The 27421-nt window shown below is 38.8% G+C and overlaps 1 protein-coding gene across 1 annotated transcript in view; it reads left to right on the top strand.

Moving 5' to 3' along the window:
* Positions 1 to 7148: 7148 nt before the first annotated feature.
* The window catches only part of EXOC2 (exocyst complex component 2), a 128234-nt gene continuing 107961 nt past the window's right edge, over positions 7149 to 27421 (top strand). The window contains exons 1-3 of the mRNA XM_069008219.1: positions 7149 to 7270; positions 21249 to 21404; positions 26089 to 26265. Coding sequence (XP_068864320.1) covers positions 21287 to 21404; positions 26089 to 26265 — 295 coding nt within the window. The 5' untranslated portion in view covers positions 7149 to 7270; positions 21249 to 21286. The remainder of the gene's footprint in view (positions 7271 to 21248; positions 21405 to 26088; positions 26266 to 27421) is intronic.

Raw genomic sequence — 27421 nt, 5'->3', positions numbered from 1 at the left:
TTTTACCATTCTTGTCCCCTTTTTCTGAGCCCTATTTTGTAATTTTCCTTTTCTTTTTCACCCTAGGAGACTTAAGGGATCAGGTGGTTGGAAGAAAGAAAAGAGCAAAGAAGAAGAGAGAGACAGATAGGGAAAATTATGAAGAAAGAAAAAAAGAAAAGTGTTGCAGTGACCGCTCTCTTCAGCCCAGCCAGCACCTGCGGTGTGCGGCAGGAGCAGGGAGCAGCCGAAGGCTCTTGGCTTTAAAGCTGCTCCTCTGAAATTCAGCGCTGCTCAGGGGAGCTGAAGCTCCAGGTGCCGTGGCTGTCAGCAACCCCGACGAGGGAGAGCATAGAAAGTTGCGGGGAGGCTTGGCCTTTGGATACAGTTTCAGGCTTATCGCCCAAAGGGAGTCCAAGAAACACAAGCACAGCTCAGACCTGTGCAACAACTTATAAAGGGAGGTGGTACAACAGGGGCGGCCTGACAGGGGACCAATAGGGGTCTTTGGGGACGGGATAGGGACAGGGATAGACATTTAGGCGGACCAATAGTCTCGAGGGGTGGAGGAAAAGGGGTCACATGCCGCAATCGGGCGTCGAGGTTTAGGGATTTCCAGGAGGGGAGGTATCCGAGGGGGCAGGGTCTCAGGGGATTGACAGGGACCGTATTAGGGTAATTAGGGAGGGCTTTGGTGACAGACACAGAACAGTCCAGAACTCCGGGAGGGGTTTGGGTGATTGGCAGGGAAGGAGCCAGAACAAGGGGAGGGGATAACCATTTTTGGGAGCACCGGGGGAGCTTGAATCTGGGACAGGCCAACTGGGAGTGGAAGTGGGGAAGGTAGGGACGAAGCATTAGTGTACAAAGAACATAAAAAAATACAGTAAAAGCATCGTATCACCACAGAAAAGCAAACAAGAAGGTATTTAGTAATAAATGGAATCTTCATTTGTAACATTAACACAAAAATTCCTGTATCTTTTCCTTTAAAATAAATACAGTTTTGCAGAGCCCCTGAATTTGAGGGAAACAACTTGGTTACATCAAAATGAGCCCAACTGATAGTTAAGTAACAGTTCTTTGTTACTCCAGGTGGTTTTTACTTGGACACATTAGGAAGTGTTGGCTGCTATTGGAGCAGAGATACACTCCCTTCCAGTGGAGGGGAGAGTGCTCAGGCAGCAATGAATGGTCCCATGGGTACAGCCCAATTCAGAGCAGGCGATCTGATCTCTGCCCTCACTCAACATGATTTCAGAAGTCTGAAAAAATATCTGATGAATAGCTTTTCCCTGCTTATTCCCAAAAGTATGGAAATTAAAGCAGTTGTGCCAGAGTTTGTTCTTGTGGAAAAGAGAAACAGAATCTCACCTGGAATTTGAGGGACAAAACCTGCCAAATAGCCTTTGAAGTGGGATTTTTTTTTTTTTCCTTTGAGAAAGAAATGTGGGAAATTTTTATGCTGGTTTAGATTTCAACTTCTCCCTTTCTATTGTTTTAAAATACACATAGTACAGAAAGGTTGGTCCCAAGATGTATTTAAACTGATGCAACTTGGTAGTGACACCCTTGACAGAGCTGTGGTATACAGCATTAAGTATTTTTAGCAGCACAAAGTAATTTAGTAATTTGTTTCATTGGTGCTGTTTAGAGAAATAATGCCTCTGGGTCAGTAGTGCACAGATTCCTTGGATAAGCCTTGACAGGGAAGAATTAGGGTGGTGTTAGCCAAGAAAGTAAAAGAGTGAGAGAATTTTGTGTACTGTTGGAAATGGTTGAAAGTGCAAAGACTATATTTTTTGTTTGATGTGGAAAAAGTGACTGTACATGTTCTGGAAGAAAACTCAAAATACTGTGTGCATTAATTTATATGTTGTTTCTCTTGAAGCATACCAGAAATCATCTGGGAGAAAACACTGATCAGTAAGTTGTTTCTTTTTCTCTCGCCTTTCAGTGAAGATAAATATATTTCACTTCGTAATGAAAGTCTCTGGCTTAAACTCCTGGATAATGGTCAAAATGCTGCCAAGGTCAAAGAATTTATTTCTGTACCTATGTATTAAAAAAAGAAATAGAACCATAAGATTTAAGTAGATCAGTTCCTGGATGTTGGTTTGACAACACAGATCCAGGTGATTTTCAATTTAGGAGGAAGCAGAAAGCAGCTGGTCTTGGGAGCAAAATATAATGCAGTATATCTTCTTGGAAACTGAAGTATCTGCATGAATTTTTCATAAAATCTATGGCAACTGCTAGAAACCAACATCTACAGGGATGTTCCATTGACAGATCAAGAAAATAAAGGGAAGTGGAACCAATGAGATGAAGAAAGGTTGTGCAGTAATTATAGATTTATTAGAGCAGGCAAGGATGGATTGGGCTTCTTGGCTCTGCTCCTGGTTCTACTGCCATGGCTTTGGCAGGTTACCAATCTCCAGCTCAGAAGATGCAACATGGTCATGGAAGCATCCCTCTTAATTTCAAACACGCTTAAAATCACTTACACATAGAAAAATAGGAGGAGCTGGTGAGTTACAGATCAGGTAAACTCAGTTTGTGGCAATTATGAAGCAAACCATCTGTATGCATTACAACACAGACAAATAATGATGAACATGGATTTGTCAAGAACAAATCCTATTAAACCAATAAGACCTCCTTTTACAATAAGGTAATAGATGTTATACAAAGGAGAGAAGTATTAAAAAGTCATATCTCTTCATTTTAGTAAAGCTTTAGACAATGTTTCTTGTGAATAAGCAAAGACAATATGGTCCAAACTGAAAACCCCATGGTGTCAGAAAAGGCAGAGCTGGGGAGGAATTAGAAAAATGAGGCCATTATCAAATGGAGAGATGTATTGAAAAAGGTTTCTCAAGGTATCCTGTGTCTGATACTCCTTATGAAACATCCAAAGAACAGAGTAGACATTAAGCTTAATGTATTTGAAGAGGACATGAAGAAGAGAGCAGATAGAAGAGTGTCAGAGAACAGAATTAGAATTCAGAGGGAATTTGTCAAATTGGTGTTGGGTTGGCTTTTTTTAAGAAAACCACAAAAGATCATATTCAATAGGTGCAATAGACATAGCATCATCAGTTCCCCAGATACAGGAAGGGGAAAAGTAAACAGGATTACAGTTGCCTAGAAAAAATGTAGAGTGAATCACAGGCTAAGCACGAGTCACCAACTGTTATGCTGTTGTAAAAAGGAAAATGCCATACAAATGGGGTAGAAACAGGAAAAGAGCCTGAAAAATAGGCAAAGCAATTACTTTGCTCTGCTACTCCGTGGTACAGCTTAAATTTTAGTGTTTGGGGTTTTTTTCAGAACTTTTTCACCTGAATAGTTCTTGGCTTGGGGAATTGCATTTCCAGAATAACACTGGGTGTCTGCAGAAGACTGCAGGAGAGTTCAAGCTTGATTACCAGTTCAGAAAAGATTAAATATCAGGATATTAATGGGACTGTTCGGAATAATGAGGAAAAGAAGATACAGGGCCTTTAAATATGGGAAAGACTGCTACAGGGAGGAAGCAAAGAGTCAATTCTCTGGGCCAGCAAAGACAGACCTTTCACTAATGGACTGAAATTGCAGTAGGGGATATAGTCAGAGCATACATTAGAAAAAAAGACCTCTAGTGATAAGGGTAGAGAAACACTGGGAAAGATTGCCTGAGGAGATGGCAAAAGCACCATACTGGGAAGCCTTTGAGAACAAGATTGAAAAAACAGTTATGTTACAACAAAACAGGAGTTGATCCTGTCTTGGGGCAAGGAAAAGGACTAGAAAGGGTGATTTCTTAATGTCATTTTCAACCTTATGCTTCTTAGCTTTTTTCTGTTCCTTGGATTTCCCTGGTTATAATATTCACCTCACAAATTTAAACAGAAGTAGGAAGAGATCTGGTTTGAATATCCACATGTCAAAAAAAAATCAGGCAATAGCTGTAAGCTTGAAGGCATTCAGAAAACAGTTCTGGAAAAGCACTTATACAGTGAAGAATCAAAGTTAATCCATACAGTTTGTCAAGAGAAGGTGAAGGAGTAAATCTGCTGCATTTTACAAACATCTTCAAAAGAAAGATATTTCGGTTAACAAAAACCAGGCTTGCAATGGACAGATGCTGCAGCTAGATGAATTTACCTTTTCAAACAACATTTACATTTCTATCAGTGTTTTTTTACACGTTAAGGTAGTGTGTTATGTGTTAGGGCAACTACTGATAAATCTTCAAAAGTGCAATGATGGACTTGCCATTTCTCCAAAAGAAATAAATAATAAATTTTATTCTTTGAAATAAAATTAGGATGCCTTTTAAAAAAACAGCTACAGAAAGACCTTGGTGTGGGAATGGCTGGAGGAAATTCTATAGCGTTCAATATTCAGGTTAGACAAGATGATCATAATAATCTCTCTGGCTTTCAAATCTGTTTACCCAACTTTGTAGAGAGATGTAATGTTTACAGATCACTGTCAAATCTGCATAAATGGATTACAAAAAGGCATGAATGAGCAATTACTCTTGTGACCTCTATGAGGTATAACACTTACTATTTACCAGGTCATTACATTACAAATTGTCACTTCTTTCCTCAGTTTTAACTGCATAGATTAATCTCTTTAACAGCATCTGGAGTTCCATAGAGTAATATATTTATATTAGCAGCATTATGTATGACAGCAAATATATACTATATATTATGGTATATACATCATAAGTCATATATATGTGACAGATATATATATATATTAACCACACTAGTTTTCTTCCTTTTGTTCTAAAGAGATATGTGGGGTGTGTTTCTTTTCTCCAGAGGGTCACGTCTGCAGTCAGTCACTGTCAGCTTTGTTCTGGAGTCACTGGAGGGGTAGGTGATGGTCACTAAACATCAGCTGGGGAAACCACCCACAGCAGATTTAACAAAGTGCACCACACAGGAAGTTCTTCATTGACAGTGTTATCCACGGCCCCTATAGATCATAAGACTCCTAGATGCTGCTTGTAGAAATAGGAGGATTTGCCTGCGTGGATGCCTGTGAAGAAACTACATATGCCTTTTATAAGGCTTCTGTTCCTGTAGGGTTTAGCCTGGTTCTGACAAACCAAGGACCACAATCTGCATAAAAACACTGCTCAGCAGCCTTTTAGAAACAGCAGCTTAAAGTCTCCAAAAGCTAGGTGATGTTTTCACAAGCAAAAGATCTGTTACCTTGTCCTCACTTGGGGGGTTAACATCAGGGAGGTTGACTCTTTTCAAGTTCAGATTCCCTCTTCTTAATGGTTCACCTATTTAGGGTCTTTTCACTTACAACAGAGATGAATATTCAATCAAATCTGCAACCAAACTTCAGTTTGGCGCTGAAATTTGTCACTTGAACTAAATCTGAACTCATGGTTGTTTATTATGAAACCTTCTGGAGAGACAGCTCCCTTTATGGACTCCCACAAAAGTCAATGGGCTTTCTGGGCACAGGTATCCACTCTCAGAGGGCACTGGGCTGGGGCCCAGGTATGAAGTGTGCTAGGTGGGGCCTTCTGCATCCGCCAAACCTCTCAAAAAGTGGTTTTATTTGGCACGTCTGATGACAGGCGTTCAAGGAGAAAATTCAAACAAGATGTCATGGAGGAAAAATATAATCTTGAAATGGGTGGCAAAAAGTTGCCCATTTTTTAAAATCTGATGCCAACTTTACTTTTCTTGGAGAACCAAGGAGGTCATTTTCTGTATTGGATCTCAGCAGAAAACTGCAGAGTTACTAGTTACAACTTTGGAAATAATTATAGCAAAGATAGGTACCATCTGCTTTTCTTTTTCCCCAGAGAGATACTGTGTAATGTTTTACAGAGAAGAGGAAAGAGTCAGAAAAGTATTGCTTATTCATGTGATGACATATTCCAGTCTACTAATTTAACCTGAGCAGCTTTAACCTATGAAAAAACAGTGAGGAAAATTGTGGGGTTTGGCCATAATGCTTTTTATGGTGCTTTAAGGTTTTATGGAAGGTAATTTGTTTTCCCATTAATGTCCTGCTTTGGGCTGGGTTGGCAAAACTGAGGAATGGATTCTTCCTTTCTGTTTTTTTTTTTTTTCCTCTCATTACTTTTCCTCTCCTTCCCAGTAAGATTTTGTATGAATTTTGCTTTTGCAACCAAGTATCGAACAATACCAGCAAAAAGTAAAAAAGGAGATCTCCTGACTCTTTCCATATGGAAAAGAACCTGTGTTCAGAGTCCCCCCAGGCAGACAACAAGTTTGGTAAAAAACATTTTTACTGGTTTATCACTAAAGGAGGACGGATTTGTGTTACTCGGGGCTGACAGCACTGCTTGAGTATTTGTGCCTGGGCTTTTGTCCACCACTCTTTCTTCTGCACCTCCCCTCACGGGATCACAGAATGGTTGGGGTTGGAGGCGACCTCTGGAGATCATTCAGTCCAACCCCCCTGCCAAGGCAGGTCACCTGGAGCAGGTGACACGGGAACATGTCCAGGTGGGTTTGGAATGACTCCAGAGAGGGAACTTGGGCAGCCTTCCTCACACCTCAGGCTGGGAGTCTCCACACTACCGCTGGGTGAGTTTCTGCCCATAGGGACAGTGCTCGGGAGTGGTTTTTTACCATTTATTACTGTCGTTCACAGAATCACAGACTCTGCTGAGTTGGAAGGGACCCGGAATAATCAACGAGTCCAACTCCCGGCCCTGCACATGACCATCCCCAAGAGTCACACCATGTGCCTGAGAGCATTGTCCAAATGCTTCTTGAACTCTCTCAGGCTTGGTGCTGTGAGCGCTGCCCTGGGGAGCCTGTTCCAGTGCCCAACCACCCTCTGGGTGAAGTACTTTTTCCTAATACCCAACTTAAACCTTCCCTGGCACAACTTCAGGCCGTTTCCTCGGGTCCTGTCGTTGTTGTCTGTAGTCAACGCTGTTATTATAATGTTTCTATTTTTTTCCCTTGCTCCTCATCCACGGAGGGACCAACTCCCGGCTCTCCCGACGCCTTTAGGATCTCCCGCTTAATGTTGGGAGCGAGGGAAGGAGGGAAACAGCGGGAAAGGAAGGCGGGGAAAAGGCGGGGGCTCCGAGAGGAGGCGGAGCTCCCCGCGGGGCGGAGCTCGGGGCACGGCGGCTGCCGCCCGCGGCCTCTGCCGCCCGCCTCGGTGGCTCGGCGCTCCATCGATTTGCTCGGGCGGCGGCTGGCGGCGCCTGCAGGCGGCGGGCGCGGGGCGCTGCCGGGAGCGGGGCGGCCGCAGGTGCCGGATGCGATCGCGGCGGCGGCGGGCGGTGAGTGACCGGCCCCGGGCCCGGCCCCCGCCGGGCGCTGCGGGGCAGCTCCGGCCCCCTCCCTTTCCCCCCTCTCTCGCCTCCCCGGGGCGGAGGCCGTTCCCCTCCCTTCGGCCTCCCCCCGCCTTCCGCTCCCCGGGCGGGGTCGAGCGTCGCGTCCCCGCCCCGGCCCCGTGGGGACGGAGTTGTCGGCGATGGCTCTCGGGGCGCAGGGGGCGTCGCTGGGCTCCGGCCGTCTCCCCCCCGGTGACTTCCTGGCTGCAGCAGCTCTTCCTCCTCCGCAGTCCCCTGCCAGGAGGCGGGGCACTGCCGGCAGGGCGAGGGGCTCCTGCCACCTGCGACTTCCCCCGGGGGCGCACGGCGTCCTGCTGGGTGACGGGCCCGTGCGAGGTCGGGCCCGGGCCGGGGAGCCCTTCCCAGCGCTGGTGGCGTCGTCCCTGCGAGCCAGGGCCCGGCAGCAGCAGCTCCGTGGCCTTAGCCTCTGCCTCTCGCGAATGACAGGGGCCTGCGGGGGCTCCGGGGCCCGCTGGGCTGCACGGGCTGGGCGAGAGCTGTGCGAAGTCCCAGAGTCAATTAGGTTGGCAAAAACTGCTGCTGACATCATCCAGTCCGATCCATGTGAAATGATGGAGTCGTAAGGCTCCATGAAGTGTGGGTGTGCTGGGTGGGGGATAGAGGAAATAAGCAGGGTAGAGAGGTGAGTCAAAGCTGGTTACTTGCAGGACTTGCTGAAAAGCTGGGCAGGACTGGTTTGTTGTTGTTTTGGTTTTTTGGTGGTTTTTTTTTTTTTTTTTGGGGGGGGGGGTAGCTTTTTTCTTTTTAACTTCACCTTTAGTGGTGCCGTCAAGTTTCAGATACAACTTCCCAAAATGACTGGGTATCTAGACAAGTGCAATAAGAAAATAACAGGGAAAGGAATGTGGAAGGAATTGAAGTAACATGCTGGTTGAGAGATGGTCACTTTCATTCATATCTGTCTGGAAGTATTACACTTCTCTGGGACTTAATTTTTTTTAACTTCGTACCCAGTCTTCCATTTCTGCCTCATTTGGACTGTCTTGCAGTCCACAAGTGTCCATGAGCTCGGTGACCAAACATCTTTCCTCCTTGCCTCTTCAATATCCTAATTAGGAACCTGAAAATTATCTCTTAGCAAGGGGTAGATGTCTGAAATCTGGGATGATCTTGTTTCCAAAAGGGAGTTTTCTATTCTGTCCAGTTTTACTGTTTTTTAAAACAGTCTTCCTTCTGCAGTTTCCTCGCTCATTGCAGGCTAACTGCTTCTAGCCATAGGCTCAAAAGCTCTGAGTCAAAAGCCAGTAAAATATTAAGCCGTCCTAGCTCTGACAGGGTATCAGATTGAATCTAAGCTCCAAATATTCATTATTTCAAATGTAGCTAAAATCATAATCTTATTTCAGCTTTCCAGGTTTTCTGATCGTTCTTATAACAAGTAAACAGTTTCTTTTCTCCTTTAGTGATTTCTCTGCGTTTCATTGCTGTAAACTTTGTTTTGTTTTTGCTTTTGATAATTTGTTTTTGCTTATGATAAACTTGTCAGAACAGTTAAAGGACTGTAAATAAACAAACTTGTGGCTTAGAAAAACAGGTCTGTTTTCTTCCTTTACATTTTGCTCACCTGAAGAAGGAATACTCTGTAATCTTACTTCCCTATTTTTATAGTATCTTATCACAGCTTGCACTGACCCAGCAAGAAGCAGCAAGAGGCATGTCTCGTTGCTGATTTCTTTCCTATGGATAGCTTAGTTTACAGTTCTTGTGGTTTATGCCCACTCCTTGGACAACAGTGTTTTTGCTTAGATGGGATTTCTCTTGTCTGCAACATCATTTAAAACAGATGCGGTTATTTTCATTATACCGGTTGGACTTATCTCAGTGAAAATTAAGTTGTAATGGTAAGGGCAGTTTTCTTTATGGAAAACATAATTTTTTAGGATGTGTCAGAGGTGAAACAATTTAATTAAAAGCTTGTTATCCATCAAACTTATGCTGGCTTTTCTTAAAAAAAAAATGTAAAGTTGTCCTGTGTTTTTATGGTCTTCATTCAATAAATGAAATATTTTTACAGACTTGATAGTTGAGTGTTTTTTTAATGCTATAATTGCTTCTTCATATTTTAGAGCTGAGTAGCAGTCTAGGTTATTGAAATTTCAAATGAATTAATAAAAAAAAAAGTAAATTTCTAAGTCATGAACAGTAAAAAAAATTAAATTGTAGGATTTCCTGTGAGTATCATCAAGGGTTTTATGCTAGCTGTTAAAGCATTTGAGGCAAGATCGGACAATAAAGACATTAAAATCTGTAATTCACCAATTGTCTTCCTGAGGTCCTATTAGAAAGAAACTGTGCCCACTGATACAGTCCATTCTTTATTATGCTGCTCTTCCCACAGAAGCTGGACTAAAGCAAAATAAGTAGGTTGACTAGAAAGGCGGAGGCCACTGACCTCTTTTATTAATCAAAACTTTCAGATATGTTAAACCATACTTAATCCATTTCTTTCAATGTAGTGGTATGTTTAGCTGTAAATTCAGTAAGTCTTAATCACTGTACTTGAAACTAAACATCAGTTTTGAGTTATTTTAATTCTGGTTTTTCTGCTCATTTCGGCTTTCTGACTTCACTTAAAAAAAAAAATGAAACCAACCAGGAATGAAAATAAAAAATTATTTATCTTGATAGGATGGTCACAGAAGACTGAATATAAAAGGTGTTCTTAAAAACACAGATTCTGACAACTAGGGAAAATATCCATGAAATAATATACAGTTAAAGTTTTGTACACCAGGACAAAAGCCTGAGAAGCACATACAGATACTACCTGCATGTATTTTGAATGCCTGTAGGTCACTATTTATTTGTGCAAACAGGCAAAGAAAACCTTCTGCAGGAGAAGTCAGAAGTACTTCATTTTACAGTCATGGACTTGAAAATAGTACTCAGAAGACTGTACATGTTACAGTGAATTTATTTTCTATGTCAGTTTTTCAGACAGAGTGGAACCTACTGCCGTACTTAAAAGCCAGCTGAAGGTTCAAAATCGAAAAACAGCTGAATTAGTATCTTTTAGCAGAAGTCAGATGTTAGCTCTTCAGCTTAACTTTGACCTTCTGTCTTGGACCACCTACATTCTGTAAATCTGGGCTGTGCAACATTGTCTTTCAAATTACTTTTCCCAGGGGAGAAATATGGTGTTTGGTAATGGAGGGAATCTTGTTTGTAAAGGTGCTTGGAGGATGAGGGATGATGAGACAGCACATGCACAGCACAGTCTTGTCAGATTCATGTTTCATCTTTTGTGCTGAACATGAAAGCAAAGGTCTGTGTTTACAGCTTGCAAAGTATGAGTTCAAAAATCTGGCTGATAAAAATTTTTGTACCTTACCCTGAAAATTATTTTAAGGAATTTCAATCAGCATTTCATTTGAAAAGCACTTGGATTATTCTCCCAGTGTCAGAAGTTATAAGGAGAATGGAAAGGCAGGAGGGAGAAAAAATCATTTTTGTGATATCCTGGAGGGAAAAAAACCTCAAAAAACCCCCTAAAGCAACTTCCCTAGAAACCAAGGAATGACAGAAGTGCCTGCAAATAACTATTAGTTGTGTAATTGCCATGTTACAGGCTTTGCATAGGGAAAGGTAAGCTACGTATTTAGTATTTTAAACAACACCAAGTCATACACCTCACTCCTCTGGAGAAATTCTTTGTAATTGTACTTTTTATATCATTTTGGAAGTATTCAGTGCTTTTTCTCCAAAAAGAACTTGGTCTGTGTAGCCTTTTCTTGACTACAGACGTTATTAATCTGCAGAAAGTATGTTGAGCATTTTCATTAGAAAATACTGTTATTACGCCTGGTGATGACTGTGAGAGCCCTTTGGTGAGTGGGAAAGCCCATGTTTCCTTTCTAATTTTGTTTGCTTTGTTTTTAAGGAAAACAAAGTTTCTGAGACACCAAGTCCTTAATGGGTCTGGTTTTCCCTTGACCTTAACGGAACTGCAGATTCCCAGATTTTCAGTTTTATTCTCAAAGGCAGAGCTTAGGCTATATTGTGCAGAAACCAGTGGGGTCTCTGGCAGTGTAAAAGTGTCTGTGGATCAGATTACAGTATAAATCAAGGATTTTTAGGTATATTTAGACTTAGGGTTTTTTTTCCTTTTGACATTGTTGTTAACCCAAAAGTGATATATCCCGTATTTGGAAGTTCATCAAAAAGCCTGCATTAGTTAGAGATTTAAGGCTATTCTAAGCAAAAGTTCCTTTTTAAATAGCCCCTTTTTATTGAGGGCAAACTAAACTGATTTTTTGAGATACTCATAAAATGTCTCAATTAAAAAAGCAGTTACTTTCAGGTTTCTATTTAAGAATTCTGTGAGTCTTGTGAAATTTGGAATTTCACTGTGGTTTTAACAGGTGTACTTTGCTTCTTGCTGGAAAACTGTACATTGGATTTTTGGCAAAAAATTAAGAAGCTATGTATATAGCAGATGAGTTCTTCTCATGTTTCCTTAGCAGAGACGGCAGGGGAGATTGGGTTTCTCACAAGACAACCACATACTCTGTAAGCATGATACCTCCATACAGGAGATGGAATTTTAGGTGGATGAGTGGAAATGAAGACTTAGAGTATGTAAGGCAAAGACACGCTTTTGCTAGAAAAATACCTGTGCACACAGAATGTCGGGGAAGTACTTGAGTGTGTGTTGGACCATGTGAAGTGAGAAAAATGGTGTAGTGTATGGCTTGAGTACTTTCCTGAGCAAAGGCCAGAAAGAGGTGTTGGGGAGACAACATGAAAAATACAAGAATCTCAGTAACACAAGTGTATGTCTCATCTTTTAAATATTTTTGAAACAAAAGGAACTGCCAAAAAAGTCACACAGTAAATGTTAGTGTTGCAGTCCTACCTACAAGCATCCAAGTTAAAACTTTAACCATGTGAACTGTGTAATTGCAGTGGTTGTATAGTTTTTATAAAGAATATTGTGTATAGTTACAGGGCTTAGAAAAAAAATCTGTGGTGTCTTGTTTCTTTTCTCTAGAAAAAGAAATTTCATCCCTTTGGGATTCATTTAGTTTATTTTTCTGAACTTCTGGATCTTTCTGAATGCATTTGCATAAACACATTTGAAAGTTTTTGATGCTTGAAGTATTGTTTTCTAATTTCTGCCTGTGAATAACATAAGATTGAAGGATAATGAGGTATGAAGATTTTTTACCATTTTCCTATTAACTAAAATGATGTACAAAAAATTAATCATAACTTTAGAACAAAAGACAGATGAATGGCTTAACTGGAGGAGAGTAGGATAATGACTTCTGGATGAAGCAAATGTTGCTGAATGCTGGAGGTAGAAGCAGATGTAGGAAGATGTGCTTTGTGAGAATTTAGAAATTAATGGGAGATTTATGGCCATCTGTGATATGGTTTTGTATAAAGCTGAGTTGACTTTTTTACATATATGTTTATATGTAGATGTTTAGGACTTCTCTTTACAATGTTGCTAGATTATAGTGATGTGTCACGTAATAAATACAGAAGCTTTTAAACAGTAGATGAATCAATTTCTTGAGAGTTGCAATGTAATTTATAATGAAAGTAGCAGAAATTTTGGGGAGAAACATCTGTGTTCAAACTTTCTTTAATTATATTTTCTTGTATGCTATTGCCCTTTTCTAGGCAAGTCAGTATGACCAAAGTAGACATTCAGAAAAGTTAAATTGGTTTGGTTTGAGTCTTGGTAATGAATAGGTGCTGTAACATTGACTATATCAGCAAAAGTGTACATTCAAAAACTGGTATAAACCAGCAGGTTGACTTAATTAATAAATTGGGGGAATAAATTATCTTCAGTGTAAAATTACAGAACTTTGAAGCTAACATTTTTTAAAATATATTTGATAAGGTGACTTTTTTTTTTTGGATTTTTTTTCTCAGCGTTTTCACAAAACCAAAAATATATTCCTTCAAGTTTATAAGACTGTTACTGACATTTGGATTATTGTAGTTTTGATGGTTTTGTTTAATAGTGGCACTTGGATATTGTCATTGTCACTTAGGTAAAAAGATTTTGAACTGAGGTGAAAATGTGACTGTGGTTCTGGGCTGTCCAGATGTGTATGTATTAAATTAAATTTGTGCACTGGTGAGCTTGATGGGGGAGGTATGTGTGCTCATGGTAGCAGAGCGGAGGGAAGTAAATCTTTTTTCAAGTAGACTCACTGAAATAGATTTTATTAGTCTTCAAACGTTTTATTCAGCTTTCTCTGTTTGAACAGGTGACATAATTGGCAGATGAAATGATTTTCTGAGCTAAAAGAAACAAAGAAATCCCCCCCCATTTTAAAAGTCTCTGATCATCTGTATTATAGGTTATTGTTGGGTTTAATCTATTTTTAGTGTTTTCCTATTTTTACTTCTTGCTGATGAGTTACAAACTGAATGTTGGCTCAGTAACTTCCTTCAGATTGTTTATGGTATACGATGCTAATGAACAAAACTTCATTTTACAATGGAATGTTTTTGGAGAAAATTCGGTGTTTTGATATCATAGTGGCATCTGTGTGGTTGATTGTTCTTTGTGGGGAATCTCTCCCCTCTCCAAATAAATAACATCTCAGAACTCCTGATGTAAAAATAGATCAATATATAGGTATTTTTCATGTTGTAACTGACAGTATGCTGTCATTTAAAATGTACAAGGAAATGAATTTATACTAGTCTAGATTTTTTTTTTTTTTTTGACATGTGATAGATAGAAGGTTAATTGATGTTAAATGGATGCTTTGTTAGCCCTTCATCAGCTACTAAACTAGTACAGGAGGAGTGCAAATCATTACTACAAAAGGCCAAGGCCAGTATGTTTTCTTAGTGAGCTTTATAGGTCTTTTTTCTTATCCCTCCCTTCTTTCCCTCCTTCCCAACCGCACAAAACATAACCAGCTGTAATGATAGGAGGAGAGAGCAAGCAGCTTTTCTAAACACACACACACACACACTCTCGCACTCCGGCCCCCCTCTTTCCTCCTCATGCCTCAGCAGAGTGACAGCTTCTAGATGTTGCGTGCGAGTGAGTTCAGCTGGTGCTGTGTGGTCTGGGTGTGTGGTCTCCAGCTCAACCGAGAGGCTGCTAACAGGGTGGATGAGAGAGAGCAACACTGTTTACTTTAATTTATTTCGGATGCCGGAACTGTGCCCGGAGTTTCTCCCGAGCCGGGTTCCACCGTCAGCGGTGTCAATCCCTCGCAGCTGCAGCCCAGGCTGCGGCGGGCGCTGAACTCCTCTGCCGAGGGCTCTCCCAGCATCTGCCCCGGGTCCAAGTCTTTTAATCCCTTGTGACTCAGAAATGTTAATGGCATCGCTGAGTGCTGTGATTATTTTGTTTTCACTCCGTCAAGATACATCGCCATGAAGATGTACCTTGCTGGGTTAAGGAAAGTGGGACCTCTGAGATATTGAAGGCACTATGCGAGGACGGCTGTTGTGAAAGCAAAACTGCTGCGCTCATTCCTTGGCCACCCTAAGACTAAAATGTCTAGTGTGCCCTTTGTGGCTGATTGGAATATTCAGGAGCCTTTTGAAAAAGCACAGGATATCATATGTCATTTAATACTCCAAGTCTTTTCTTTTTTGTTGTTTGCCCTCTCTGTTGCAAAATTTGCACATCTTCCCAAATTGGAATTGATTTTTGGCATGTAATGATGTCCTGTAGGTTAACATGTTTGTCAGTGTTAATATTGGCTTGAATCAACATGCCGGATATGACAGGGCAAGACAAATGAGGCTTTGTTTTTTCTGTGTGATGGTGAAATTACCCACTTTTTTATGTTTGTTCATCTTTTCATTATAAGTAGCTTAGTGGTGTTATGAAGAGTTTCTTTCCCCCTAAATGTAAGATTCGTGAGCACTTCTTGTTTAAATTGACAAGTCTTCTTTTATTATTTAAATAAACATGCATAGATTCTTAATATCACTTGGAATTTCAGCATTGTTTAGCTTATTCACTTCCCAGTCTTTTCTGGCAGGCTTGCAGAAATGGACTTTATATTATTAATGCAGTGTTGAAGGCTGTGGAAATTCTAGGGCACTGAAGATCTCCAGAGGGGTTAATAAATGTCAGTTATTTTCACAGTGCTGCTTTTTGGATGCTTTTAATTCTTGGTTTATGTAGATTGTCTGTCTGAATTTATATTGTTGGGAAGATAAAGCACAGAAAAGGTTGTAACAGTGTTTTTCATCGTTTTGTAATGGTTTTGAGTACAAACATCTAGGAAACATTTTGCTTTGTCGTTCTTCTTGGGGTCATTTGCTGTGTCCCTTCACTGACTCTCTCATAGTGTGTTGTACTCAGGACTCTCTGGGTTTTCTAGTGAAAACAAATTATTAGATTTATGTACTAGAAGCACAAGTTTGTGTAGTTTAAGGTGAAAAGGCCATCACCTACATTCTGGAATGTGAGTATTTATTGCTTGTTTAAAAAGGCATGTCATAAATCTTTTCATTTGGGAATCATTTAATTCCGTGATGTTAGCGTAATTCACTTATTGTTTTCAGGTTGCTTTTCTTGTGGTTTTTTTTTTTTTTAAGTAAACAACAACATCTGAGGCATACTGTGATTTGCACATGGGTAATGCTTTGCTGTTCCCGCCTCAAAACTTTTTAAATTGTATTCTGTCACGTATGTATGAGTGAGAACAAGTAAGTATCTGATACCTGACAGCTTAAATGCTTCCTTGTAACTGAGACTTTCTCGATGATGACAAATTGGGTTTTTCTTCCCTCCCTTCTTGACTGCTTTGATTCCCTTTGCTAGATGACTATGGCACTTGAATTGACCTTGAGTCTGCCTTCCTCCAAGAGAATCTTTTAAGTTCAGTGTCTGTGACAAAGCATCACTGAAACTTTAATTAAACTGACTTTTCAGTCACTGGAACTATCTTGCTATTTTGTTTTAGAAGTCAGAAACTTTGTTTTAAAACACTTCAACTGCTAATTTTTCCCACTGGTAAAATTTGTAAGGTGGCAGCATAATGTTACTCATCTTCCAAAGTTCCATGCCTTCAGGATGTTTGTAGTTTTCTTTTGGGATTTGAAATTACCAGCCAGTTTAATATAATTCAATCCTGAACATTGGTTGTTCATGTATTTCATATTTTGGTGGTACTTCCAGAGTGTAGTTAAATGCAGAAAGTAGTACTTTGCTTTACAGAACAGGTATGGCAGCTATTGGCATTTTACTTTGGGTTTCTGCTCTTTGCCATTGAAAGTTGAATGAGGAAACCTATGTAAGAACTCTGATTTCAAACCAACTTTAAACTGAAGGCTTACAGAACTAAAAAAACCCAAAACAAATAGATTTGTGCTTTCCCTTATGCTGGGCCATATTTCATTGCTTTATTATTTATTTTAAAGTGGCTTTTCTTAGGATAAAGAGAGAAGATGTCTTCTCTTTAGCAAGCTTGTAATGCTCAGAATTGTCTGGATTTTTTTATTTTTAACCAAACCTTGTGAGAGGGCAGTTCATTTGAGAAGCTGGTGTAGAGAAAAAGATGTTTATGAAAGGCATTTTTCAAGAGGACTTTGTAGTAGGTAGTCTTTACAGACATTTTCTAACTTCTTGTGCTTTTTATGACAAGAATTGTGACAGAATAATAGAATAGTATGGGCAAGATCATGGAAGCGGTCAATCAGATATCCACATTAAATTGTTGGGGAGATACTGTGAGGAAATTAAGTTTAAAATAAAGGGTGGAGAGAAATAAAGAGGGAAGGAGACCTCTGCTAATGTAGAAGATTGTCCATTGTAAAAAACAGTCTTGTTGAAACCTCTTTGTGAGTCTGGCTCCTCAGAGGAAGGATCTTGTATAGAAAACTGTCTTTCTGCAAACTCTGCTTGTCTGCATGAGAATCAGTCTTTCAGGAGGAGCGCTGTTATTAAATAAAAGACTATTTTATGTGTAATACATATTTTGTAAAGAATAGATTTTATCTTTAGGGAAACATACAGAATTGCAACAAAAGCTTTTACTTAGGTGGTTGTCTTGTTTTGTGAAATGAAAAAGTAATTTTTTGTCAGATTTGCTGTAAATATTTTTAAAATAAATTTAAGAACTTGCCACAGCAGTATAGTGGGTAGGCTTCCCAGTAAGCACCTCAGTCATGTTAGCTATTGACATCTGTCCTAAGAAGGAGAGGAAATATTATGAATGAATTGAAGGCTCCCAAGCATTTGCTTGATATTTATAGTAATGACATATTACAAAGAGTTCCAGTCTTTGAAATAAATGAATGCAATTGCTGTTCAAAAATAATAATAATAATAGAGCATCTCAGTGCAGTAGTGCTTTGTAATGTGTTGAGCTTTACTGCGGTATTCTCATTCCGGTGAGGTATTTTAAAGCAATTCTGCAGTAAGTATGGAAATACTTTAGAAGAAATACTAGATCTCAGGAGGCTCAGCATTTTTATTACATTTATTTAGCTCATCATGAAGGGGGATCTAGTGTCAATTTCCGAAATCCAGTAAAATATGTTGTAATATTACTTTTGAGTTTTGGTATTGAAACAAGCCAATTACCTGTGTGCCTAGGTATTTTGAAAGCAACAATAGCAGCGATGCAAGGGAACTATAACATGGGGGCGGGGGAGGAGGGATCAACCAAATAATACCACACAAATAATATGGCTACTACAGTAGCTTCTATTTTACTTGTGTTTCTCAAGGTTTTTTCTTCTCTGTATTACCTGATGTTCCTGAATATGGCTTTTTTACGTCAATGTTACTGATTAATGTTCCACATAAATGTTTACCAAAAATTGCTTAAAAATAAAAGAGGTGTTTTATGTTGACTAACTGGTGTCTAGACACATGTTGCTTCCTGCAGAAGGTGTTTATGTGCATGGGAGGACATAACACCACTGTTCCTTTACAGCTATTGTGGTTTTTTGAGCTCTGCTGAGGATCTGAGAAAAGTTGTAAGATAAGATTATGAGGAATAGATGCAGTTTGTTCTCCTCCCTCTTGGTAAAATTAGGGACCTGATTCTTCTCTAGCATCATTTATGCCCAGAGCTCCAGAGGAAACTTCAAATTCTGAAAGGTTTGAACTTCTGTGTGTATGCATCTTGTACAGGAATAAACAAGACTTCCCTTGTAATTTCGTGTTCTGTTTCCTCCAGGCACTATTAGGTTTGGCAACGAGAGCTGGGAAGCTTATTTCTGTTGTGCTGCCCACTGTTTTGTCAGGCAGTGGTGTGGTGATGTAGTTTTGAATGCAGCACAGATGAGAGGAAAGCTGAGCAAACCTTATGACTCCAGGATTAGGGATGTTGACAGAAGATGAGGTCTATAATTTTCACCGGTGGTGAGGAAGTGGCTCAGTAGTAGTGCAGATGGGATATCTGCATGAGAAGGCTTGGAGTAGGGAATGCGGGGTAAGAGGAACTACCATGGTGTCGGGATTTGGAAGGAGGATGGAATGGTAACATCCTTCTTCCTTCCCTGCTTGAACTTATGGGTAAAAAGTCAGAGGGACAATCGACAGGATAGGGGCAGGAGACAGTCTGTCTGCAAGATGGGGACCTGGCCTCAGTTTTGAAGGACAGTCTCTGTGTGAGGAGGAGGAGGAGAAGCCAGTTCTGTGAAAGAAATAGGAGTAGGGCACAAGTGCAGAGCACAACCTTCTTTTCCATAGCTGGAGATTCAGTCAGCTGATTTCTTTGTAATCTGCTGATACAGTTCTTTCCTTCAGTGCTGTTCTATCCACATGGTTATAGTCTGCATCTGTTGACTACTTGCTTCTCTAGCCTCATGTTGGGTTAATGTAAAAGGTTCCAGTATTTTACATATAAGACTATTAAGAGTACCCATATACTGCTATGTAACTTAATTCCTTTTTCATTAGATTGTTGTTTGCAAAAAAAAAGATAAACCAGTGCTTTATTAAACACATTGTGTCATTCTTAATGTCAAGAAATATTATGAGGTTTGCCAGGTAAAGATACAAAAGCAAACTAGATATACATTGTGTGTGTTATCATGGGCCCTTATCAGCCTTCCTTCATACACTGGACATGGCTCACATCCTGCAGCTTACTATGCTCTTGCTTGTTCAACATGAATTTGCATCTCTTACTAATTGCACACTGTTCAGTCTGAAAAGTTCTCTGAAGATATTAATAGTTCTGTTGTGTTCAAAGTATCTAAATGCCTTTTCTATGTTAATGAATTTGTTTTCAAAAATAGCTTTGGAGATAAGTGATAGCATTTCTATTTTAAATATGTGAAACTAAGAAACAGACATTTAAAATCAGACGTATTTAGAGAATTGACATTGTTTAGGACCTCAATATTTCAGGGCATTGTGCAGTATTCTCCTATTCAGGATGCATTTCACAGTGACTTCAGGTGTGGCTGTGGGCTCTGAAGCTGGATCAGAAAAAAATGCAAAGTTTTATTGTAGGTGACCTATGCATCTGTGCTATGGACAGAGAGACAGGTGGTCCTGTTCTGAGGGCAGTGTATTTTTACTTTTAGCATGAGATCCTCCGCCCAATTCCTGCCTTTTCTATTTCCATCTTCATTTTCAGTGTATGTTCCAACTTTGGAACGTGATGAAAGAAACCAGTCAGATCTAGTCAGATTCTTTGATTCTCATGTCAGATCTAGCTACTACCACTGAAAAACGTGGGGAGGCTGTGTAAAAGCATGGGGTATGTTGGTACAATGAAAGTATTTTGTATATGCAGAAGCAGCTGAAACAAGTATGTCTTAATTCTAGTATTTCTTAACTGCAGGTGCTTGGAGACTGCAGTTTTGCTGCAATTTGTTGTTAGAGATGGTTTAAAGAGTTTCTGGGTTTCATGGACTTGACTGTTTGCAAGTAAAAGTAGAAAATACATCTCAATTCAAAAAGCAATAGCTAAGAGCAACCTTAGGAAGCTTGGCTTATATTCCACATATTTTTTACCAACCTGAACTTCAGAAATGGTTTACACCGAAGTGTTGTATATGTATAACTGAGGTTTGGAATGGTGATGGTGTTTACTAAGTGTTGTAAATATGGAGAAGTTTGTGGGATATCCTTCAGGTTATACATCATATATATCATCATATATATGTACTCAGCTTCTTATAGCAGTTTATAGCTGCAGAGCTGCACAAAGGAAACTGCTAATAAACAACAGGATTTTGTGATCAGTTGCATAGTAAACTAAATGTAGACCACATAACATGGGTACCATATTTGTGTTTGAGCTGCAGAGCTTATTAATGACAGAGCTAATTTAACTGGTCTGAGTTGACTCAATTTCAGGCACAAAGGAATACTCTTCTGGAAATGGTTCTTCGATAATTTTATGTACATTTTTGTTAATATGTTGTTAATATTGTTTGTTTTGTTGATCTCTGCTAGTGTAGTGTTTGCAAGTCATGTTCTAATTTTCTCAGTGCATGTTAACATAGATGCTTTATACAAATAAGTGCTGAAGGCTTTTTCACATGGGACTGTCTATGCCAGTAAATCTTATTTTGATGGAGAAGTTATCCAAATCTGTAATCATAGTCTATTACTTATCTTTCCAGATTACCAGTTCTGAACTTTCTAAGGAATACAATAATAACTTCTAAATAGATGTTGGAATAGACTCATTTGAATTCTGACAAATGTAATTTGAAGTCTGTGTATATAGCTTCATTAAGCATTCTGAAGGTTTAATATTTTTCTGAATATACTTTCACTTTCCGAAAGCTATATTTAATTTTTTTAGAAGTGCAAAGAAGGTATAAGTGTTCTTTATTGTTTTATGACTATGTGTCAAAAGAGGCTTTCAGAGCGGTGTTCCATATTTACATTTATATTTCCCTACCAATTTAGAAGAACAGATTGAAATGGTTTTAATAATTTTTTACATAATATAATTAGTGGGTTTTTAATTTGCTATTTCTTGATGAACAGATAAAAGCAGCTCAGATTGCAGTAACTGAACAGCCATCATGTCTCGAGCACGACAGCCCCCACTTGTAACTGGCATCTCTCCCAATGAAGGCATCTCATGGACAAAAGTGACAATTAGAGGAGAAAATTTGGGGACTGGACCTACAGACCTCATAGGTAAGTCAAAAAAACAGCCTTTTGGTACTGCAGAAGGTAACATTTTGGATATGATTAGAGATAAATTTTTTGCATGGTAGAATCTATGTTGGATGCTATGAGGAATGCCCTTTACACAAATACGCACTGGAATCCACGAAATTCAGGGGTGCTGCCCGGTGTGCAACTAAACAGACTGACTGTACCTTTTTAGATGAACCCTTAATCTGACTCAGCATCCGGTGCTGAACATGAAGATGAAGAGTGAATGCTTAGTGCAGTGTACTAGAAAGAGCGTAGACGTAATGAGATGCTCCTTTGTTACATTCTCAGGAACTGAGGATTTCTGCATTGAAATTTTCATGTCAGAAGTGTTTTCAATGTATTCAGAAAGTCCTTGGGGATTGCTATTCCTTGAATTAGCGTAAAGTCAGTTTATGTATCTGTAGCAGTTACGACAAAGCAGGTTCAGTGATTTAGCTACAAAATATGTGAAGAACCCTTTTCATTTCTGTTTTGATTTTTAACATGGTAATTTCATTTGAATTATCATAGCTCTTCCGTTGAAGGAGGGGACAAGACCTCTTCACTGATTCTCCTGGTCACAGAGCTTGTCCATTGCTGCTCTGTTGCTTCCTTTTCAGGCTGAAACATCTTAGCTTATTTAAATTTTCTGCATGTGTCCTTGGCCCTTCTTCTTACTCTTCAGAAAATTTCTTTTCATTTCATTACCAGTCGTGGGTGACACATCTTGGTTGCATGCAGTGTTCAGGATGTGAATGCCCTGTGGCATAACACTGTACTTTCACTTTTGTTTTGTATTTTGTCTGTAGAGTTCTGTTTTCTGTATAACTCCTATTAGGGATCAAGCTAATGTTTTTGTTGTTCTGTCTACTATAGTTCCATAATTAAATGCACGAGGATTAGTTGTCAGTTTGAGCCTGCCATCTGTGAATTTAAGGTTTTGCCTGCATACATCTTGTCTTTGTTCATTGAATTTCAGCTGTTGTATTATGGCATCTACATTATAGTGCATCCACTCAGTCTAATAAGTTCTGGCTTGCATTTTTCTGCAGTTTATGGTCTTTACACTGAATAAATTAGTATCATCAGCCAGCTTTATAACCTCTTTATCTGTAATTGATAAATGTGCTGAACATAAGCAATCCCGGCATAAACCCTGTGGAAACTTTCCTCAAACACCTCATTTACTGTAACCCTGTTTCTATCTCGCTGAGCTATTTATCCATTAGAGGTTCATATCCTATAGCTGGTTCATTCTCTTAAGCCTTTCGAGAGGGACTCCATAAAATCTTCTGGAAACCCAAGTTAACTATAACTACTGGAATTTCCTTTATTTCTTTTTTAAGTTATGCCTATGTGTACTTCAGTAGTCATGTTAGAGACAATTTGTCTAATTTGTTGTGGAATCACGACTCCTCTGAAGGCCATTGGAATTTTGTTTGGCTTTGCTAGGAAAAATATTTCACTTCATGGCTGTAAACCAAGATTCACAAATTCCATTCATGGCCACCACAATGAGCTTTATGGCCAAGCATCAGCTACTACAGTTTTTCACTTCAGTTTGCTGTCTCTCAAAAGGGGAAGTAGTATTTTCCTGAGCTGCTAGATGAGGTTGGAGTACACTATAGAATCCATATTGAGAAATCCTCAAATAACTGATGATGTTAGGGGTGAGTATATGTCTGTGTATTTGTGTGGCTGATGTATTTCAATAGCCTCATTAGTTCATTGGTATGATCCTCTTAGAAATGATCAGTGCTACGTTCTTGGAAGGAAGACATGTCCTGAACTGTACCTCAGTATTTCAGCTGACCAACTGCTAATATTTCTACTTATATTTCTTTCAGAGTAACATTGGTAACACACAGCTGCTAACAATTTTATGCTTTGAGGTAAAAATAAATAATGCATTGCCTTATTTTTTCCTTAGCTCAGTTGTCAGCTTTCTCCAGTAAGTAACTAAGGCCCCAGATATGTAAAGATTTCTTTTAATGGTTAAATTAGGCATGTAAATACTCCCTGTGACTTGAATGGAAATACTTGAGAAAGTGAGGTTTTCTTTGTAGGCATGAGAGTTTGAGTGAGGTCTTTATAAAGTTTATAAAGTTTGAGATGCATTAGTATAAAATGAAAAGCAAGAAACTTTTTTCTATATATAAAAAGAGTATCACATAGTAGAGGAATATTCTTTTGGTTTCATTTAGGAGAGACCCTTCCAGTAATCTCTTTGTATCTTTGAAACCAAATAAACTTTTTATTTGTAATTTTATAGCTCATGGTACAAAATGTCAAATCCAGGAGGTACCTGTAACATTTGTGTTTTCAAGGTTTAGTTTGTCGTTTAAGACATTTGCAGCTGTATTTTTCAGACATTGTAAAATTGTCCATATATAAGCTTAACCAAAATCGGAAAGTCTCAATAAGAGTATTACTTATGCCTATTTATAGAAAGGCACATAAAAACTAGAAGCTGAGAATGATGTTCTCTGAGCTCTTTGTACCATGCAACAGATTCAAATTAAATATTATTTAAAGGGAAGTTTCCTATTTCTGGAGAAAGAAATGTGGTAACTGTGCTATCAAAACTTCTCCCTCAACATGCCTTTGTTTTAGAAATTGTGTTGTGCCATTACTGTGTTTCATGTGGTATATAAAATGTTGATAGAGACTTAACTTTCTTTTGCATTTTTAAGATACAGGCAAAAGCCATTTCCTGCTATTTTAGAAGTATTGGACCTTGTGATCTTGCTCTATTGAGAGCTTTTGGAACCTCTAATGAGTAGACAATAATTGATACAAGGATCTTCAAACAGTTGTTCAAAATTTTTTACCCTACTAAATTGCTATAGCTTAGTTCTGGATTTTAAAGTATTACTTAATTTAACCATGAATTCAGAAAATATGTGGTGAAAACATCTGTATGAATCATTTGGGCAAAGTATTTCTGTTAGTTCCTGTCGCAATCTTTCTTCCTTTAGAGAAGATGCTAGCATAAAACAGTAAGAGATGTAAAATTATAACAATATGATGTAAGGTTATATTATTGCATATATGTAATATGCATCATAATGTATGGGCTTTTTCCTTTCCCTCTTGAAACTAAAACCTGACCTGGTTAAAATTTTATGACTAAATAACCAAAATACTGTTTTTATTTTAAGTCTTTTTGTCTGTATATCCTCTTTCATGCCACTCCCCCCCTTTAATTCAGAAAGAATATTTAAGAAACAAATCTACTGTCCTTTCTCAAGTAAAATTAATTTCAGTTGTAATAAGATTCAGTGCCTTTCCATTTTTTTATTTTTTTTATTTCGTTTTCAAGATAGTTTTTGGCAGGGAGTAATGCATTTTTATGTCTGACAGCCATGAAAACTGCCAAATTTGTCTGCTGTGTCATGTCAGAGACTTAAATTGTGAGAAAAAATAAGTGTGAAGCTTTGATACTGAGCCACATATGCTGACCCTTTTCTGTCTCTAAGTATTTTCTAAATTGGTCAGAGCTTTCTAGAAATTAAAAACAAAAGGCAAGCCAACAGGGGGGAAACTGCTCTGCCTGACAAATTTATGCTCCAGTTCAGCCAACACACTAGTACAGCCTTGTCCTTTCAGACATAAGGCAAAATGTTTCTAGCTAAGGGTGTTAAATTTGAGAAGAATGTAATGAATTTGTTCTCCAAATTAGATACTAGAGCAGTTAGGATCTTGCCAGTTCTTCAGGACATCAAAACTCCAGCTAGGAATATGGAAATTGTTCTTCTAGATCTGAGAAAACAATCCATCTATTCCAGCATCCAGAGTCCTGATCTGACCAGAACCAATCAGCTGGGTGGTGATTTCTTGGCTTGATCAGACCAATTTGATGTGAAATCTCAGGAAGTCTTGGACCTTACATTAAGGTGCACCTTGACTCTTAAATTGTAAGAGGTGTTCTTGAACACTCAAGCTTGACATATTTTAATATGTCACAGTCTTTTCCTGTGAAAAAAGACCTTCCTGTCATCCTTCTTGTGAGAAAGTGTAGAAGAGGGAATAGATGAGTATTACATGATTATTCTTCCATGGAACAAGGGCAGTTTATTCATCAGAATCAGTCTTGCATCATGGATTTTGTACAGAAGGGATTTGGACAGAATATTTGTCAATTAATACTACTTCAACCCAAACAGCCTTCTGTGTCCACAGAAGTACTGCTAAACAAATAAAGTTGAAGAAACATTGTTTCTTGTGAATATTTTGCAGCATCTTCTTTTTTTTTTTCTGTGCCAAGTCATACAGACTAAACTTGTGAAAGATTTGCTGCGTGCAGCTTTTAGAGGAAGTTTCACAGAAATACAATACTGAGCAGCAGTTCTCTAGTGTCTTGCAGACAGAAAATCTATTGTACTACATTAAGTAAAAGTCACAGTAGCCCAAAAGTGGTGGAAGAGATTAAAATAAATTTCAAACAGCACTGCTTGTGTCTCGTGAATTGTTGCTGGGACAAAATACCTGCAGTCACCTAGGAAACATCTGAAAAATGTATTTGTGGCTCCTTGACTGTAACTGACTGTAGGGGACTGGTGAAGGGTTATATATTTACATAAAATACATGAAGCATCATAAATGAATTTGCATTGCAGAATTTCAAAAGACACTTCTATTCACAGTAGTATATGTCTGGTTTTTTTTTTCTTTTTCCCAGGCTTAACAATCTGTGGGCACAACTGTCTCCTCACTGCAGAATGGATGTCTGCCAGTAAAATCGTGTGTCGAGTTGGACAGGCTAAAAATGACAAGGGAGACATTATTGTTACTACAAAGTCTGGTGGCAAAGGAACTTCAACTGTTTCTTTCAAACTGCTTAAACCTGAAAAAATAGGTATATTTCTTGTTCAAATCCACATCTATCTTCTTTGCTAAGTAAATACATGACTGAATGCCTCTTTCTATAAAATGTATATTTGAAATGGATCCACCTCAGGAAAATTTTCAGTTGTTTAGAAAATGCAGTGTATATCAATAAAATGTGCAAGTATATATATATAGAGAGAGAGAAACTCAGGGTATATGTAAAATGAATCCTTTCTCAATGGCTTGATAAAACCCTCAGTAATGAATGAAAAGTAGCCCTTTCTTTAAGGAATAGTACTAAACTTCTAAAATTTTTAAAAACTTAATAACAGATCCAGTAATTACTCTTAAGTGTACTAGATAAATACAAAATCTGAGCCAGCTCATGAGCTTTACACCTAAATCCTGAGCTGGCAGTTAATCCTTTAAAGAAAGTTGAGTCCTCAGTGCCATTTCTTATTTGTAATTCAAACCATCCTGCAAAACAAAAAGTCTTAAGTATTTCTCATGAGATGCTTAACCATTGAAATTATTTTGCCAAGCAGTCTAGGACCTCTGCTTAACCTAGAATCCAGTCTAAATACCCTGTGGATTGAAAATGTTTCTCTCAGAACCCCTTATTGGTGAAGTTGGATAGTTATCTTTTCTAACGCAGGAGTTCCCACAAGAACTGTTTTAGGTTTTTATTCTCAGCCTTTCAGTGACAGTTAAATAACATGTAATTTCTCCCAAGCTGCACTAATATCTTAATAATAGAAAGGTGAAATGTGTAAGTGCAAATGTTACACAGTGAAGCTTTTGGTGATGAGAGAGGAGAATTCATATTTGAAAATATGGGGAAGTGTGGGGATGGAGTAACTTCTGGTGTTGAGTATCTGATGGGTTTGTTAAAGGTGGGCAAGGCCAAGGGTATGACTGGCTCCATTTTCAGCTGAGATTCCAGGACGTATTGTGCTTCACCTTTATGCATTGTCTGTGCTGAGGCATTGGAAACAAAGCCAGTTCTGTGTCCTTGAAGCCATTTGTCTTGGCATGTGGCCAAAGTTCACTTACCTTTTGGATAGCAAATGAGGCAGAAGAGGAATCTTCCCTAAAATATGCAAATGAGAACACTTTCAATTAATTGCTCTTTTGAAAGTAGCAGATAACAAGATTTGGATAGATACCAAAATACTTGCAGGAAT

This window comes from Aphelocoma coerulescens, chromosome 2, assembly GCF_041296385.1.
Source record: "Aphelocoma coerulescens isolate FSJ_1873_10779 chromosome 2, UR_Acoe_1.0, whole genome shotgun sequence".
Lineage (NCBI taxonomy): Eukaryota > Metazoa > Chordata > Aves > Passeriformes > Corvidae > Aphelocoma > Aphelocoma coerulescens.
This window is presented reverse-complemented; position numbering and strand designations above follow the sequence as displayed.